The sequence below is a fragment of the Perissodus microlepis genome, chromosome 6, assembly GCF_051167445.1.
Source record: "Perissodus microlepis isolate ML-2025 ecotype Zambia chromosome 6, ASM5116744v1, whole genome shotgun sequence".
NCBI classification, from domain to species: Eukaryota; Metazoa; Chordata; class Actinopteri; order Cichliformes; family Cichlidae; genus Perissodus; species Perissodus microlepis.
Window position 1 is genome coordinate 34,091,443 of NC_140466.1, and position 15,984 is coordinate 34,107,426.

The window sequence follows — 15,984 nt, forward strand, 5'->3', positions numbered from 1 at the left end:
AGGATAGAGTACAGACGATATCAGCAGCTGTATCAAAATTAGAATTTTATATCCTCCAGAATTCAGTATCAGCATTCACTCCAAAAGGTCACATGTTGTGGAGAAATAATGTGAATCTTTTATGCAATCAAATGTTTTATTTTTATTTTAATAGCACAACAAATAATACATTTGTTAATAAATGTTATTCAGACACAAGTTTGCTTGTCCTTGCTTCCTCACATAAAACGACCATTTCTGCTCCTTACATTCATCACCCTCAAAACAGCACACAGTCAACAAATCATACTGAAACACTGTTTATTTCAGTTACAAATGTTATTTTTATTTTAGGTTTCACAAAACACATATATATTGTTGGCAGTACTTTAGATGAAGGCAGCATGCTGCTCTCAGACTTACACTTAAACTCAAAGGGTAAATCTATAATCTCTAAACTGATATATTTTACAAAGAAATCCTGTCTGCTGCAGCATCTGGATTTGGACTTAAGAGCTCGTTGGCATTTCTAAAACAATAGCAAACCTGCACACCATACATCGTTTTGTTTTTTGTTTTGCTTAAAGTTGTAGATATACATTAGAGACATGGCAGAATTTGCATATATTCTTCAGGGTCTGCAGTCCTTTTCTCTTCTTCTGTGCTCCTGTGAGAATCTAAAACAAAGGCCACATAAATCATGGGGTTAAATTGATGCCTGTGGGACAAAAATTACTCCAACAATATTCAGGACAAATTTATTTTTTCCTCTGCAAAAAAATTAAATTGAGTACAAAGCATGTGAAACTTTTCTGTCTTGTGTTGTGTTCATTTATGTCTTTTCTTTTCTCTTTAATGTTTCTGTCCAGTATATGTGCAAGAACAAACTTCTGAATCACCTCTTAGTGATAAGTGTCTACAGTTTCCTTTCTCGTTTGGCTCTGGACGAAGGCAGTCCCACTTTTCTCCTCTCCCTCTTCCTTATCTTTCCTGCTTGGCTTCTCAATGTCCTTGTCTAGTCTCGTCTACTTTTCTGCTTTTGCCCTGGAAGACTCTCACGGTCTGTTACAACCGAAAAGAGGAATTATGGATTTGAACAACTGGTCCCTGAATGCAATTGACACCCTCTTCTCAACGAAAAGCCTGGGCTTGAGTAAGTCCGAGTGTCCTAGAGGGACGCTCCCTTCCGGATACACAATGGACGGGTGGAGGAACTGGAGGGTCGTGTGCCTGGCGGGACTGTCAATCGAGGACATTGAAGACATCTACCTTTTCAGAACCATGATAACAGGGTTCTTGCTGTTCGGAGTTGGCTTGGCCCTGGCTTATCAAAGATAGCGGAATCGGCTTTTCAAAACCCCACAAGGCTGCCCGCTATGATGGAAATGATGGGACGGGTCGTGACTTCTCAAAATGGGCTCATTGAACGCAGCACGGATAAGATCTTGGAGAAGCTCAGGGCGGTCGTGAGCACTCAGACTATGAGCACAAGATTGATAACATCTCAGAGAAGCTCTCCAACGGGAGATTGAGAGACCAGTGACGGACTGTTAGACCAACTGTGAAATTGACATGCAGTTGTTCGCACTAAAGGAAAACCACCATCATTTCATGCATATCGGTGCCAGCTGTGGTCTCAAGGCTGGAGCTGATATGTATGTATGGTCGGGGGGGGGGGGTCCAATTTCACTGCAGATGTAAACATTGCATGTGACAAATAAAAGGCTTGATTGAATAGCTTCAGACTTATGTTCAAAGAAAAGAAAATAAGTCCTCAAACCTCTGCTCTACTTTGTGTTCATTTAATGAACGAGTTAACTTTGTTTCTCTCTTCTCTCAAACGTCTAATCTCTTCCTCCTCTTCCTCTGTGTTTTATTCAGTCGTACCGTTTACAGCAGCGAGCAGGGCTTCTTCTTGACCTTGGCGGGCTGAGGGCAGAGGACGGCACGAATGGCCTCATCAAACACAGTCTTCAGACCACGCTGGGTCAAGGCTGAGCACTCCAGGTATTTGACTGCATCTATACATGCAAAGACACATATACGTTAATAAAAGAAGAGAAAGAAGTACAAAGACAAAGTAAGAGAAGAAAGGTTTGCTGGTAGTGGAAAAGAATAAGTTCAACTTTCAAAGAACACTATAGTCAACTACAGGTACTATACTTTTACTGTGATGCCAGGAAATGAGGGGAATAACAAAAATTTGCAGAGGCAGTCAGGCTACAAAGTTCTCTAGCATCTTCATCTGCTAGTTTCATATCTTCACTGGTGAGGAGAGCTTCAAATCTTAAAGTGCTTTTCAAGCAAATAAAGTAAGAGTGACTGACCTATCTCCTTAGCCAGAGCTAGGCCCTGTGGATAGGTGATAGGCGCCAGCTTCTTGTCCTTCAGTTTCTCAATGGTATCTTTTTCATCCCTCAGATCCAGCTTAGTGCCTACCAGGATGATGGGCGTGGAGGGGCAGTGGTGACGGACCTCAGGGTACCACTGGCAGAATACAGAGTAAAGGAAAACTAAATAAGAGGCAAGAAAGGGGAACACGCAAAACCAAGGAACGTGTTAGAGGCGAAAAACAGAATCAAAGGTGGAGGGAGATGAAGGTCAGATGCCAGGTGTTACAGAAAGGTGGATGAAGGCTTAACACGAAAAACAAATGATATGCTGTAGCTGTGAAATGAGAGAAATACATCATCCAACTTTCACCCACAGCATCAATCATTCATTCACATCAGTTATTATACCTGTTTTGGCTTTTTCTCCATTTTGTAGTCCAAGTACCTATTATTTTTCTCTATAATAAATTACTGTTTTTGTTCCGTTTGTTCCTTTTTACATTTTGTTCCTTGGCAGCTGAGAGACAGGCATCATACAAAAACAGCCAAAACTCACCTTAGCTCTGACGTTCTCATAGGATGCCGGGCTAACCAGGGAGAAGCAGATTAGGAAAACATCCTGGATGGAGAGACAAGGAGACAAAGAATTAGAATAGCTGCTGCAGTTTTAATTAGCTGACATATTATATAAGTTCTGTCTCTGTAACTTTATGTCCATTACTTCTTGCCAAGCTCTAAAAGTTGAGTTATCACAAAATTGAAATGCTTTCCACATTACATCTGGAAGGAAGCATATCTTTCTTGCATTTGTTTATATTTATTATAACATTTCTAACATTTATATTTACAATAAACAACATGTTTTCCATGTATTTTCTTGATTTTTCTACTGTTTCTTCTTTTCAGACATCTGGGCAGATATCAGACTGAGCAACACTCATCACTTTTGGCAAGTTTTGTAATACTGACAGAAGGTCTATATAAAACTGATCAATTAGCCATGGTGCCTAAACCCAAATAAACAGAAAACTTGCAAAACTAAACTGCAAGTCATAAAGTCATAAACTTAACTAATAACTAATGATAACTAATAAAGAAACTAATAAAAATGGTCTAACACTGGATTCAGACCCCTGTGTCCTTACTGAAAACTAAGCGTAACTCCTGTTTTGGACTTTTTGGATCTATTAAAGTCGGCTATTTTATTAGGGACAAAGTTTTTTTGAAATGTACTTGAGAATGCAGTTTCATTTCATCATAACTTTTAAGACAAAGTGCTGACTTGAAATATTTATTTCGAAAGGACGAAATTATGTTTCGTTTCTACTGTGGAGAAGATCAGGTTAAATGTAAAACAACTACTTCAGCTACTCTACCACATGTTGTGTGTTTATCGTAGTTATCTCATGGCTAAAAGCATGAAAGTAAGTGGTACATATGATACACATTGTGTATAACACATAATGTTAAAACCCCCTTGTTCTAATGAGCTGTACGAGTGCTTTGTGGGTGTATGTGTGATTCTGTACCGTCTGTGGGTAGGACAGTGGGCGGAGCCTGTCATAATCTTCCTGTCCAGCTGTATCCCAGAGGCCCAGGTTGACCGGCTTGCTGTCCACCATCACATTAGCTGAATAATTGTCAAATCTGTGGGGAGAGAAGAGAAGGTCAACGACTGGTCAACCAGTCTCAGGCAGCCTTTCATTTCATTGGTTATTTATTAATTAAACAATCCTTCAGTTCACTGATTGTTTAACCAGTGAAACTCCTGTAATGGGGGAAAAAACTACAACCATACTTGAAATATCACTGTTCACGAAAACATCAACCAACAACATTACTTTGGTTAGTTTGACACACAAGTCATATTAACCATGTCTAGTATAAGAGCATAACTGTTAGGGTGCCTGGGTCGTCAACCCAGTGTTTTGTGTTTTTGGCTCTTTGATTTTGTTTATTTCATTATATTCTAGCTTTGCCTAATGGCTTATAGGATTATTCTTAGTTTAGGTTCTCTGTGTGTGGTTTTTTTTTTAGAGTTTTAGTGTTCTTGTGTCACGATCTACCCTCATTTCATGCTGTGTTTTCTATCTGTCCATCTGCCAGTTCAGGTTGTTGTTATTTTCAGTTTAGTTTTTGTATTCTCAGTTTTGCCAGTTCTCTGTTTGCCATCTAGCAATAAAACTGAGTTTGAGTTTACTTTCTGGGTCCGAGTGTCTGCACATTGGGTCCTCCTTGCAATCACTACTGCCTGCACACAGCCTCAACACGACAATAACACATAATAAGGCAGGGCTGCCCTCGTGTGGTCACAAAGAAGCATAACAGTTTAATTTCTCAGTGTTGGTGTTTATATTTCTGGGCTTCCAGTTTAACATACGGTGGGTTCACATGTTGCTAAATAGTTGCACCTGAAGAAGTAAATGCGATGACTCATAGTCATTTTTATGAAGTTCTGGTCCTTCATGTTGCAGAGTGCAGCATTACATCACTGAAGATCTGAGGTTTATTATAACCTGTCTAATAATAATTTATTATGCTTCCCTAGATCTTTTATTGCCTTCATTCTAATATGGCTTACATGTAATATTTATGGACTGTGTTCCTTTATATGGTTTTATTTTTTTTTATTTTATGTGAAAGTTTGAAGTAGACACCAGCACCCACTGGTGGAAGAAGCATTCAATTTTTTGCTGAAGTAAAAGTGCTGATCATTGTAGAAATATTCATTTTATTTCTTTGAATATTCTAATGTCCTGCATATTCCAAGTTGGGCTTAAATTTCTGACTGTTTACATTATAGATTGTGCTAATTATTAATTTGCCAATTAAACCTTTTAATTTTGGTTTATAAAACTGTAGAAACAACAAGCAAAGTGATTAATGAGACTTAATGGCCAAAAATGGCCAAAAAGGTTGCATAGTGTTTTAAACCAATTGCCCAAACCTCAAGAATATTTACAATAAACAGGAAATAGTCAATAAATAAATACAAATGAATAAATGTATACAGGAAAATGGATCAGATTGGATTTGAAAAACAGTTGCTAATCGAGTAATATTGTTATCTTTTTTTAAACATTTACTATGGAGAAGGTTAGTTTATATAAAACAATGCATTTAAATATACTTCACATATTAGATTCATATTTAACTGAATTTTACATTAAGCTGTTCAAATTTCCATTCAAAATGTAGAGAAACTATTGTGTTGCATGGACATACAACACTCTAGTACTTGACTTGTTCAATTCCAGCGCTGTCAGGACCTCAGGTGCACAGTGATATTTATTGTTTTAAAAAAAGAAAAGCCCATCTCGCTTCTTTCCTCTTTTCTTTCACCGTGTGCAGAAAGCAGCTGACTTTTGATCAAACACGCTTTGAACCACAAATATGTTTTAATAACCTGCAGGCTGCTGCCAGCCCAAACCTGCCTGTGTTACAGTCAGACATCTCCAGATGGACTGCAGCACATGTGTGCAACTTCTCTATAATATTTGTCCGTGTGTCCTGACACAGTGCTCAACTGATCAATGAAGACATGCGCATGTACCTGTAGGTGCCTCACAGAGAGACCGCGAAAATGTTTATGTCTGTATTTCTCTGTGTGTAGATGTTTGTTTGTAGTACTCACACAGTAGGAATGTACTCTCCGGGGAAGGCATTGGTTGTGTAACTGATGAGAAGACATGTTTTACCCACAGCTCTGTATAACACAAGTAAAAAGACAGAGAGAAGTCAGGAAAGAGACATAGACAATGACAAAAAAAACACAAGAGACAGTAAATGTTGCTATACCATATATATATATATATATATATATATATATATATAAGAAAAAAAAATATAGTACTGACAGGAGATGATGCAATATGCACGCCTATACACATCAGTCACACTCCATGTTTAAAGTTGTTTTCTGGAAGTGCATTATATTTACTCTGTGAGCAACTCCCCCAGTTCCTTTGTTGACTTCATTGTTCGAAAATACTGTCACGGTCAAAAACAAAACATTCAACAAATACAGATTTCATGGGCACGCTGACATCTGTAAACAGTGTTTTTGTGTTTCTAATTTGCAGAAATTCAGTGATCTGTGTTCAGCTTGTCCCAACATCCACAGTGATGAAACTGCATGGCTGCCTGCAAGGTGATCCAGCAAGTATCAACTAGCCTGCTTCTTATTTAGTTTCCACAGATTTGCTGCCAGCATTTTCAACAGCAGCACACAGAACTCGAGGCCTGGTTACACTGCAGCACTCATATTTCATGTTGATTACACTCTGGATTCATCTGATTGGTCATAAGCTAGGAGGAGTGGCTACAGCCTTTTTTGTTTCATCGAACAGAATTCTGTAGTCTCTTATCTGACAGACAGAGATCAGAACCCCTGATTGGATCAGTCTTTATCACACTTATTGATAAATAACCTTCTTTTTTTTTGCTTACATAAATAACCAAGCAAATCCAGTCTGCAAGGAACCCATCAGCTCGTCCTTTATTCTCAGTCTGCCTGTGACTCTGTGCCATAAAAGACATTTGTGACGTACAAGCGTTTATCAAATAAAGCAGGTTTGTACTGGTCTTCTCGATGGTTTTGCTCAAAACTCTCACATACTCCCACCTTTTACTCAAACCACATTAACACAATAGAAATATTTTAAAATCCCACAATAAGATTAATAATTTTGTGGAACTTTGAACTATTATCCAGAAGAAATTGAGCTTCCCCCATTCTCTTCCCCCAAAAACCTTTTTATGTTTAATATGTAAATCAAATAAAAATGTTGGCATATTTCTCATATACAAAATAATTTTTGGTTTTCATATTTAATTCTTTTAAGTATTATTATTATATTGTATATTATTAAAAGTAGTTATACAAAAATATGGAAGGGATGACACATTATTATCAACTGACGCTTCCATTGAGGGATCTGTGGGTGCACTTGTTAGCACGTTTCTTTACTTTCATGGCTGCTTAGTGTTATAGTACAAGTGTACTGAGTATATATTTTAGTGTTTTTCAGCACCAACATTAATAACAACAACAACAACAAACTTTTATACTTTGTGGCTGGTGAATTAGATTTTTTATTAATTATAAAATCCAAATATGTTCTGACTAGAAAAAAAATGCATGACACAGAAACTACAAAATGACAGTCATTCCAAAAGTTAGCATTTTAAAAAAGACCAGCCCTGCTGACGAGATGACTCAGTAGTGATATGAGCAACGCAGATAAGCGTCAGAGTGCCTGTGAGCATTTCTGTCTTTGTGAGGACAAGTCTGAGTTTTTAGAGGTCGAGTCTGATGAAATGTTGTCAGTTTGTAACTTTTTCCAAAGGCTCGTGTGGGTTTAAGATTTAGTCTCACTGTTAAGGTTAAAACAGGGTTTAGGTCGAATGCAGAGGTTGAGTCAGGGATGTGGGTCACACATTAAATAATGCCACTAAAGGGTCTCATAAGTATAGCATTACATGCGTGTGCTTTGTGGTCATGTGTGAGTCAAAAAGGAACCGCGCTGTTTCAGAAGCATCGGTTTGAGCTGAAAACAGGAACTGGCCACACCGAGCTTTCAAAAAAAAGGAAAGAAAAAAGATTTCTGCCTCACATCTCTCTCTGTCTGCTTCATAATCTGCTTTTCCATGAACATGTTTTATCCTATCGTTTTAACCTATTGTGACATTTCATTTCTTTTGGTCCCATCTAAAAAGAATAAAAAGTGAATATATGGTGATGAATGGTTTCAACCAGATTGAGGCCAAATGGTGTCAGTTAGCTAGCTGCATAGCTCTACAGCTGCATGTAAGAAAAAATAAAACTGAGTAAACTTTAATTTCTCAAAGAGGGCTTGACTTTTTTGTTACTCGTTAGGTTTACTTTATTTTACAAATTATGTCTGTAGCTGTATAACTGTTGTGCTTTAGTTGTCATATAACTACTAACTCAGCACTCACTTTAGCAGGAGAAGTCAATTAAATTCAATTTTATTTATACAGCATGAAATCACAACAACAGTCGCTTCAAGGTGCTTTATATTGTAAGGTAGATCCTACAATAATACATACAGAGAAAAACCCAGCAATCATGTGACCCCCTATGAGCAAGCACTTTGGTGACAGTGGGAAGGAAAAACTCCCTTTTAACAGGAAGAAACCTCCAGCAGAACCAGGCTCCGGGAGGAGCAGCCATCTGCTGCAACCGGTTGGGATGAGAGAAGGAAGACAGGATAGAAGACATGCAAGAAACTGTCTAATATAACAAGAAGTCCAACTCTCTGGGCTTCCACTTTCATTGGGATGGTCACAAGTCCTTAAAAATGTTGTATGTGCAGCAAACAGTGGTAAATTACCTTTCTCTGAGTTTTAGGAATGTGACAGCACCACGAGTCACTTTCTAATATCCGACATTTTGACTTCAGGCATGAAAACAGCAGCAGCAGACAATTTCCTGACAGAGGTCAGCTTCAACCACCACAACCAGCTACTGCTTATACACCCATGTAAGTTTCAGAAATGTTTATATACACTTGCACAGGGACGTGTTTCTGTCCTTAACTGACCTGCCAGCAGATAGCAACAGAATGCTAGCTTTTTCCGAGAAAAAGCGACTTCGCTATAAGAAACACAATAGACAGAAACTTCATTTTATTTCAGTTCAGGAACATTAATGATGCTTTCTTTGAAAAACAGCAAGTTAGCTGCCGTCATCTCTACTTTTCAAGGACTATCGTGAAAACCTGTCAAATTATGTACAATACAAATAGCTGTGGTGTGGCTCTCCAAATTTATTTTCTTTCTAGTGTTATATTTAATTTAACATTTATAACCTGCTGCCCCATTTGCCTTTAAACGCACCTGTTTGTTTTGTAAGATTTTAATGAGTCAGTCATCAGACTGTAGGATGTTCATTAACTTGGCTGCTAATTAAACCATACGCTTAAATCATTCACATTACTTCTGTTGTTCTTATTTGAAATTACTTATTATTATTTCAAATAATTATTTCTTATTTAAAACTCTTATTTGTGGAGTAAAATGGATTAAAGAAGATGGATTTTGCAACACAGCTGATGAGCTCTGATTGCATCCTCAGCTCCAAATTCTCTACTTATGCCAAAGATCACCACAAGTGTCAAGACAGCTTGCAAATTTCTTATTTCATAAAGTTATTTTACTTTTTGCTGAAATTTTAGAGCACTGTTTTTATACTTTTATGCTATAATGTCACGTGAAGATTTGCCAGTTATTGTTGAACCAGTGAAGATTATAAAAGCCTTTTAAATGCTTGTGCTGTTAAACTGTAAATACCACGACTCTTGCAGCGGACTTCCCTACAACATGAAACCGACTTCCTCTTCTCCATCAGCAGTTAAGTTTAACTACCGTGTGTATGTATCTATATATACACTGTTAGCGCCTAGCAGAGGTGATCAAAAATGAGAAATAAATGTGGAAATTACCACCACCATCATTAGCTTTCTGGCTGTCACATGAAATGATACAGACTTTCAAAAGGGCTGGCTGGGTATTTGCAATGTAGCTTTCAAATATTTTAAAAGGCAACATTTTGAAAACCTTTTCACAATAGTTCCTTTTATTCATGTGGCCGCAGGTGTAAAACTGGGCACATCTCCAAGCTCTTCCTCCTGCTTGTGTAACCCACTGAAGTGAACTGACTGCCTTTGTCTTAGTGTTGTGTTTTTAATAAAGGTGAACGAATTAATCCAAATATTGATACCGACACAGATATTGGTATCAGATTGATTAAGTGCTTTAAGTTCAGTCTGTAGTCCACTGAATCTGTTAAATAAATTATTTCTTTTGCACATGACATAATATTCCTTAAACAACCTATTAAAAAAGGTCTAAACCTGTTTGTGTTGACTGCAAGTCTAATTTATTTGTACCCTATAGAATATTTAAACAACAGAAGCTGACCCAACGTGCTTTTGAGACATGAACAGTTAATTCTGGGTCTCCAAAAAATCCAGTTTGAAAATTCACGAGAAACTAAAAGGTGTGTTTTGTTGTTTTTTCTAATTATTGTGGAAAGTAAAAATCATTCAAATGTTTTTAGAATTTGCAAATTAATAATGGCATGTCTCATAAGTCGTGATACACTGCACTTTCCTATATAGGCTTTCCTTATTGGTTAAAAGTGCGAGTATTGGTATCTGCAGTACTGACCTTGTATTTACTTGGTATCTGGATTGTAAAATTTGCAGTACTAGTTTGTACACAGCACTAGTTGTAAAGAAACAAGTAATAAAGGCAGAACTGAAATCTAGGTCAAGTTCTGGAGCGGAGTCAAAAGTAATGAAACAAGATCTACAAAAAGTTCAGCATGTTTACCTCTGCAGTGTTTATTGTAGCAGCGTATTTTCACGTCAGTGACTTATTATTACTATTGCTTTTGTTTGTTTGTTTTTCACGTTTTGTCGCTTCTTTTTAGTGAACTGTCTTTATTGACTTTAGCACACTTAAATTACATAAAACCTTTTTTAATGGAAGCTTTTGATTGGCAGCTACTAAAAAACAGCTTCTTAAGAAAAACAACAAAACAAGTTATTTAAACAAAACAAAAAAAATATCAAAGTATGGTTAACATAAAACCTGACTACTGTTGGTCTCCTGTCGACAGCCAATAATTGATGCTTGTTTTGATCAATGGTCACTTGTCACTGTAACCAAAACACTGAAGGTGCCTTCATAAACTCAAATATATATATATATATATATATATATATATATATATATATATATATATATATATATATATATATATATTGCTCCTTTCACAGAGTTCTCAAGCTGAAGTATATTTGAACACTACAAAAAATATTTGAGAAAACACACAATTAATTTTTTTAAATGTCAAAACTTAAATCATGTTTTGGATTTGTTTAAATCACTTGAACTGTTATTTTTCATGCAAGGTCTTTTTTATTAGCTGACAATCAAAGGCTTTCAATTTAAAAAAGGGTTTTATGTAAATGTAGCGTGGTAAATGAAATAGAGCCAACACCACGTTTCCCTTTCCAAATATTTACACACGTCACTGTTACGGCTTCTCTCTCTGCATTTTTTTAAATCAGTGTCACACACCAGGAAGCTCTGCACACACGCTGCAGTACCTGTGTGCTACCTCTGGATGGTGAACTGCATGTGTTAAAGTGTTTACTGAACTATTTTTGAGAAACAACTGTAGAACTTCCGCTTTACAATTTCCTTCACTTTAACAGCCAGCCATTTTGCCCCACCTTCAACGATAAACGCATTTGATGGCAGACGGTGGCCCATCCAAACTTCTTACGCGAGCACATTTCACCCTTTAGGGCAAATAAATTCAACAACTTTTCAGATGTCAAAAACACAATGAGGTTAATCATTTACACATTTGAGCTTCTGCTTCTTTATTGCCTCTTCTTTTTTTAGTCATACTTTTTTCCCACTTTGTTTGTATTTTCTGAACTGATATTTGTGGCATCTATCGGATTTTCATCTTTGAAGAGGAGTTCTGCTGCTTTAAAGCATTTTCCTGCATGTTGTGGCCTGCACGGCTCATCCAGCGCGCTCAGTGTGAATCACCGCTGTCAAATACACACCTTAAGATCTACATGTTAACACTGGACATAAAACTCAAGTACAGAAGTTTCTTTTACACTTTTACGCTGAACCGCACAGTAATCTCGCTGAAGTGGGTCAAACTGTTGCTCCTACCATGTGACAACCTTTGACAGCTCTATCTGATTACCCTGAAATTCAGAGCCTGGGGCCAATCCCCATTTACGCGTCAGCTGGGTGACCACTGTGTAATTCAAAGCTTGAAGGCCTCTTTAATTTATAACACACTGGTTAAAATTAGTAAAATAAAAGCATACCCATCTCCCACGACCACACATTTGATGGCCTGCATCCTGTTCCGCTCAGCTTCGTCTGTGCTCTTCACTCTGAAACAGACTCAGAGAGGAAGGCTGAGAGACGCTGAAGAGCATGCAACTACAGGAAATTGTTGCACACCTCCCTCCCCCTTCTTTTGCTGCTTCTTTTTTTTCTTACTCAGCCTCTATCCCTTCATTTTTGCACTCATCGCCTTCTTCCTGTTTTGTTCTTTTTTTCTTTCAAACAACAGACCTTAAGCTGAAAAGATACCAATACCAATAAGACACCCATAAAAAAAATTAATGTGAAGGGTGTTGAAAAGCAGTCTCTGTTGCAACAGAGAAGAAGCTGTGAAATGGCTACAAAGAGGAAGGTTCTGCGAACAATAAGAGCTTTATTTAAAACTTCCTCTTCTGTTGGGCATTTACCATACAGTAAATGCAGACCAGCATGTCTGGAACATACGGAAGCTAAAATTAATCTACCTCAAATTTCATTTTACTATAAAAGATTGAATTCCATAAACCTCATTAATTAAAGACGTGCACTCACACGCGCGGTTACATTTCCCTTGGTTTACACAACATAACACTTACTCACATTCACTTCCTGGTGTTTTCTGCAGTATGTGTCTAATGGTTACCTTCATCTTAAAACAACATTAAACCTTGTTATCCCTCCTGGTGCACTCTTCATACTATAAAATACATGTATGTCCTCACAGTGTGAGTGATACAAGTACCCACCTGAAAATAAGTGTTTATTGTCGGTTAACTTCAAGTTATGTGTCTGTAAATTTAAAAGGAACAGCATGGTGGTGCAGTGATCAGCACTACTGTGTGACAGCAATACGATCCTGGATTTCCTAGTGGTATTGTGATGCTAACCTAGCATCCTAAATGCTGTCCTAATGTATGCATGGGCACTCCCACCTCATCACAGTCCAAAAACATGCATCTAGTCAAGTTCAAATTTACTTTTTTAAAGATTTAAAACAACAAGTAATGCACATGAACGCAATACAAAATATATACACAAGATAAGATAAGATAAGATAACCTTTATTAGTCCCACACAAGGGAAATTTGTTTTGTTAAAGCAGAAAGTGGACAGTGCAAAGTTACATCGCAAAAATTAGAAAAACACAGGAATAGAATAAGATAACTTCACTAGCTGGGCCACGTCCTCATCTTTAGGTTTGACAGTGTTTTAGTAGGTAAAGGTGAATGGCTTTGACATGAATTGAGCTGCGGTTTTGGGGAAGGCCTCGAAGGGGACTGGCGACGGCTCCCAGGCCTGGCAGATCCCCATGAACTAAATAGAAGCGAAGAAGTTAAAGAATGGAGAAAAAGGAGGGAGGGGCACGTAAACGAGAATGAACAGCTTGCAGAACTGGGGGAACCTATATAGATGACAGCCAGAAGGAACGTGTTTGGAGGTGTGGTCCCTCTCCTGAAATTCTGATACATAATCTCCAAAAGAATGAGAATAAAAATACTGTACACAATAGAATTGAATGGAATAAAATACAATAGAATAGAATAGAAATAGAATACAAATACCATATACAACTGAGTAAAATACAATGTTGTCAGAAAAAGAGAATTGCACTTAGTGTTATTGCACATGTGTGGATGTGTGTGTTTGGTCAGTTGGAGTCTTTGTTGTGGAGTCTGACAGCAGTGGGGAGGAAAGACCTGCGAAATCTCTCTGTCCCACACCGTGGGTGCTGCAGCCACTGAAGGAGCTGCTCAGTGCTGTCAGTCTCCTCCATGGGGTGGGAGATGATGTCCAACAGGGATGACAGCTTGGCAACCATTCTCCTGTCACTCACCACCGTCACTGGGTCCAGAGGGCATCCTAGAACAGAGCTGGCTCTCCAGATCAGCCTGTTCAGTTTCTTCCTGTCCCCGGCAGAGATGTTGCCACCCCAGCAGACCACACCGTAAAAGGTGGCTGAGGCCACCACAGAGTCATAGAAGGAGTGGCCCTTCTCTCCAAAAGACCTAAGTCTCTGCAGCAGGTACAGCCTGCTCTGCCCTTTTCTGTAGAAGGCGTCTGAATTATGAGTCCAGTCCAGTTTATTGTTCAGATAAACACCAAGGTACCTGTAGCTGTCCACAGCTTCAATGTCCATACCCTGGATGTTCAGTGGTTGCAGTGGAGGATGTTTGTGCCTGCAGAAGTCTACCACCAGCTCCTTGGTTTTATTAGTGTTGATCTGGAGGTAGTTCAGCTGGCACCAGTCCACAAAGTCGTGGGTCAGTCCTCTGTACTCCTTGTCGTCCCCATCAGTGATGAGGCCGACTATTGCAGAGTCATCAGAGAACTTCTGCAGGAAGCACTGGGTGGAGTTGTGGGAGAAGTCTGCAGTGTAGATGATGAAGAGGAACAGAGCCAGAACAGTTCCCTGTGGGGCCCCCGTACCTGTCCGACATACAGCCCTGAGTTCTCACATACTGTGGTCGGTCAGTGAGGTAGTCCAGTATCCATGTAGTGGGGTGATAATCCACTCCTGAGTTCTCCAGCTTGTAACAATACAAATCAACAATAAACATGCCCTGAAATACACAATAAATCATGAACTCTAATAAATTTAAAAAATACCATCAAATAAAACAATAGAAAAAAACAAGACCGTGCTTGCACAATAAAGGCCAGGATGTACTGTACCAACAAGAATAAGTAGGTTTTTATAGGCGTTTTAAAATAATTGGGTGACTGGGCATCTCTTATGTGAAAAGGTAGGTTGATCCAAAGATTAGAGGCCACCACTAAAAAGACTCTTACCTCCCATTTTTACACCTACATTTAAGAATCTACAAGAGCAGCTGATTCATAGACGTCATTGATGTAGTCGGGTGTATGGCTATAAAAGTTCAGTAGTAGGGTGCAGTAGGTGCAGTTTTATTTATATATGTACTTTTTATTGTAAGGTAAGTCTTTAGAATAACACAAAGAAAACAGAGAAACCGCAAAAATCAGAAGCAGCTGAAGTAGTACATCCTATGAGTACTATAAGAGAATTATAATAGTTGAGCCTAGAAGTAATAAAAGCATGAACTAGTTTTTTGGCCTCACTGTAGTCTTAAAATAAAAAATGGCATTTTGAGGTGGGTCTTGTGATGGTGCAATGCTGTTGTAATCATCCTGTTTCTTTCCTCTCAAAAGACAAGCTGCTGCATTGTGTACAGTTTGCAGGTGATGAAGCAACATGGTTTGTATAGGCAGATATAGTCGTAGATCATCTGCAATGCAAAGAAAGGAGAAGTTGTGCTTTTTAAAAATTGACCCCAAGGCAATCACATATACAGAGAGAGCCCTCAGTTACCCCAAACAGTTAAAAGCCTGTCATTAAAACCTCTTGAAAGGGCTTTTTTCGGTGTAATACTCTGCTTGAAACCAGTCTAGATTTTTTCAGAGATACTACTAAATGTTTATAAGCATTAGATCAACAATACCTGGCCCAAAGATACTGTTTCCAGGAAGCTGTAAGATGATGGCAAATGGTGAACTATTTCCATTAAGCAAGACAAAAACACATCTTCATACAACCACGCAAGAAAAACAGCATTTGTGATGTTCATCTACAACCACTAGATGGCACTTTAGCAACAGTTTTTGCTATTGACTCACGTTTAAAACTCTGAGCTTGTACAGCACAGTTGCTCTTCCTTTATCTATCACAGCTATTTAAACTATTGTTTTTCTTAAATTAGTTTGACTTCTCACATCACTTTTTTTGAGAAAAAACATTATTCAGAATACACATTAACACCTCGCT

General features: G+C 38.1%; 1 protein-coding gene across 1 annotated transcript; it reads right to left on the reverse strand.

Annotated features, from left to right (window-relative positions):
* Positions 1-283: 283 nt before the first annotated feature.
* rac2 (Rac family small GTPase 2) lies at positions 284-12,315 on the reverse strand. Its single transcript, XM_084932105.1, has 7 exons — positions 12,200-12,315; positions 5,947-6,018; positions 3,842-3,959; positions 2,869-2,931; positions 2,307-2,466; positions 1,867-2,000; positions 284-656 (listed from the first exon to the last, which is right to left on the reverse strand). Exons 1-6 carry the CDS (start codon positions 12,232-12,234, stop codon positions 1,870-1,872), a joined length of 579 nt encoding a protein of 192 aa, XP_084788231.1. The 5' UTR covers positions 12,235-12,315; the 3' UTR covers positions 284-656; positions 1,867-1,869.
* Positions 12,316-15,984: the final 3,669 nt, after the last annotated feature.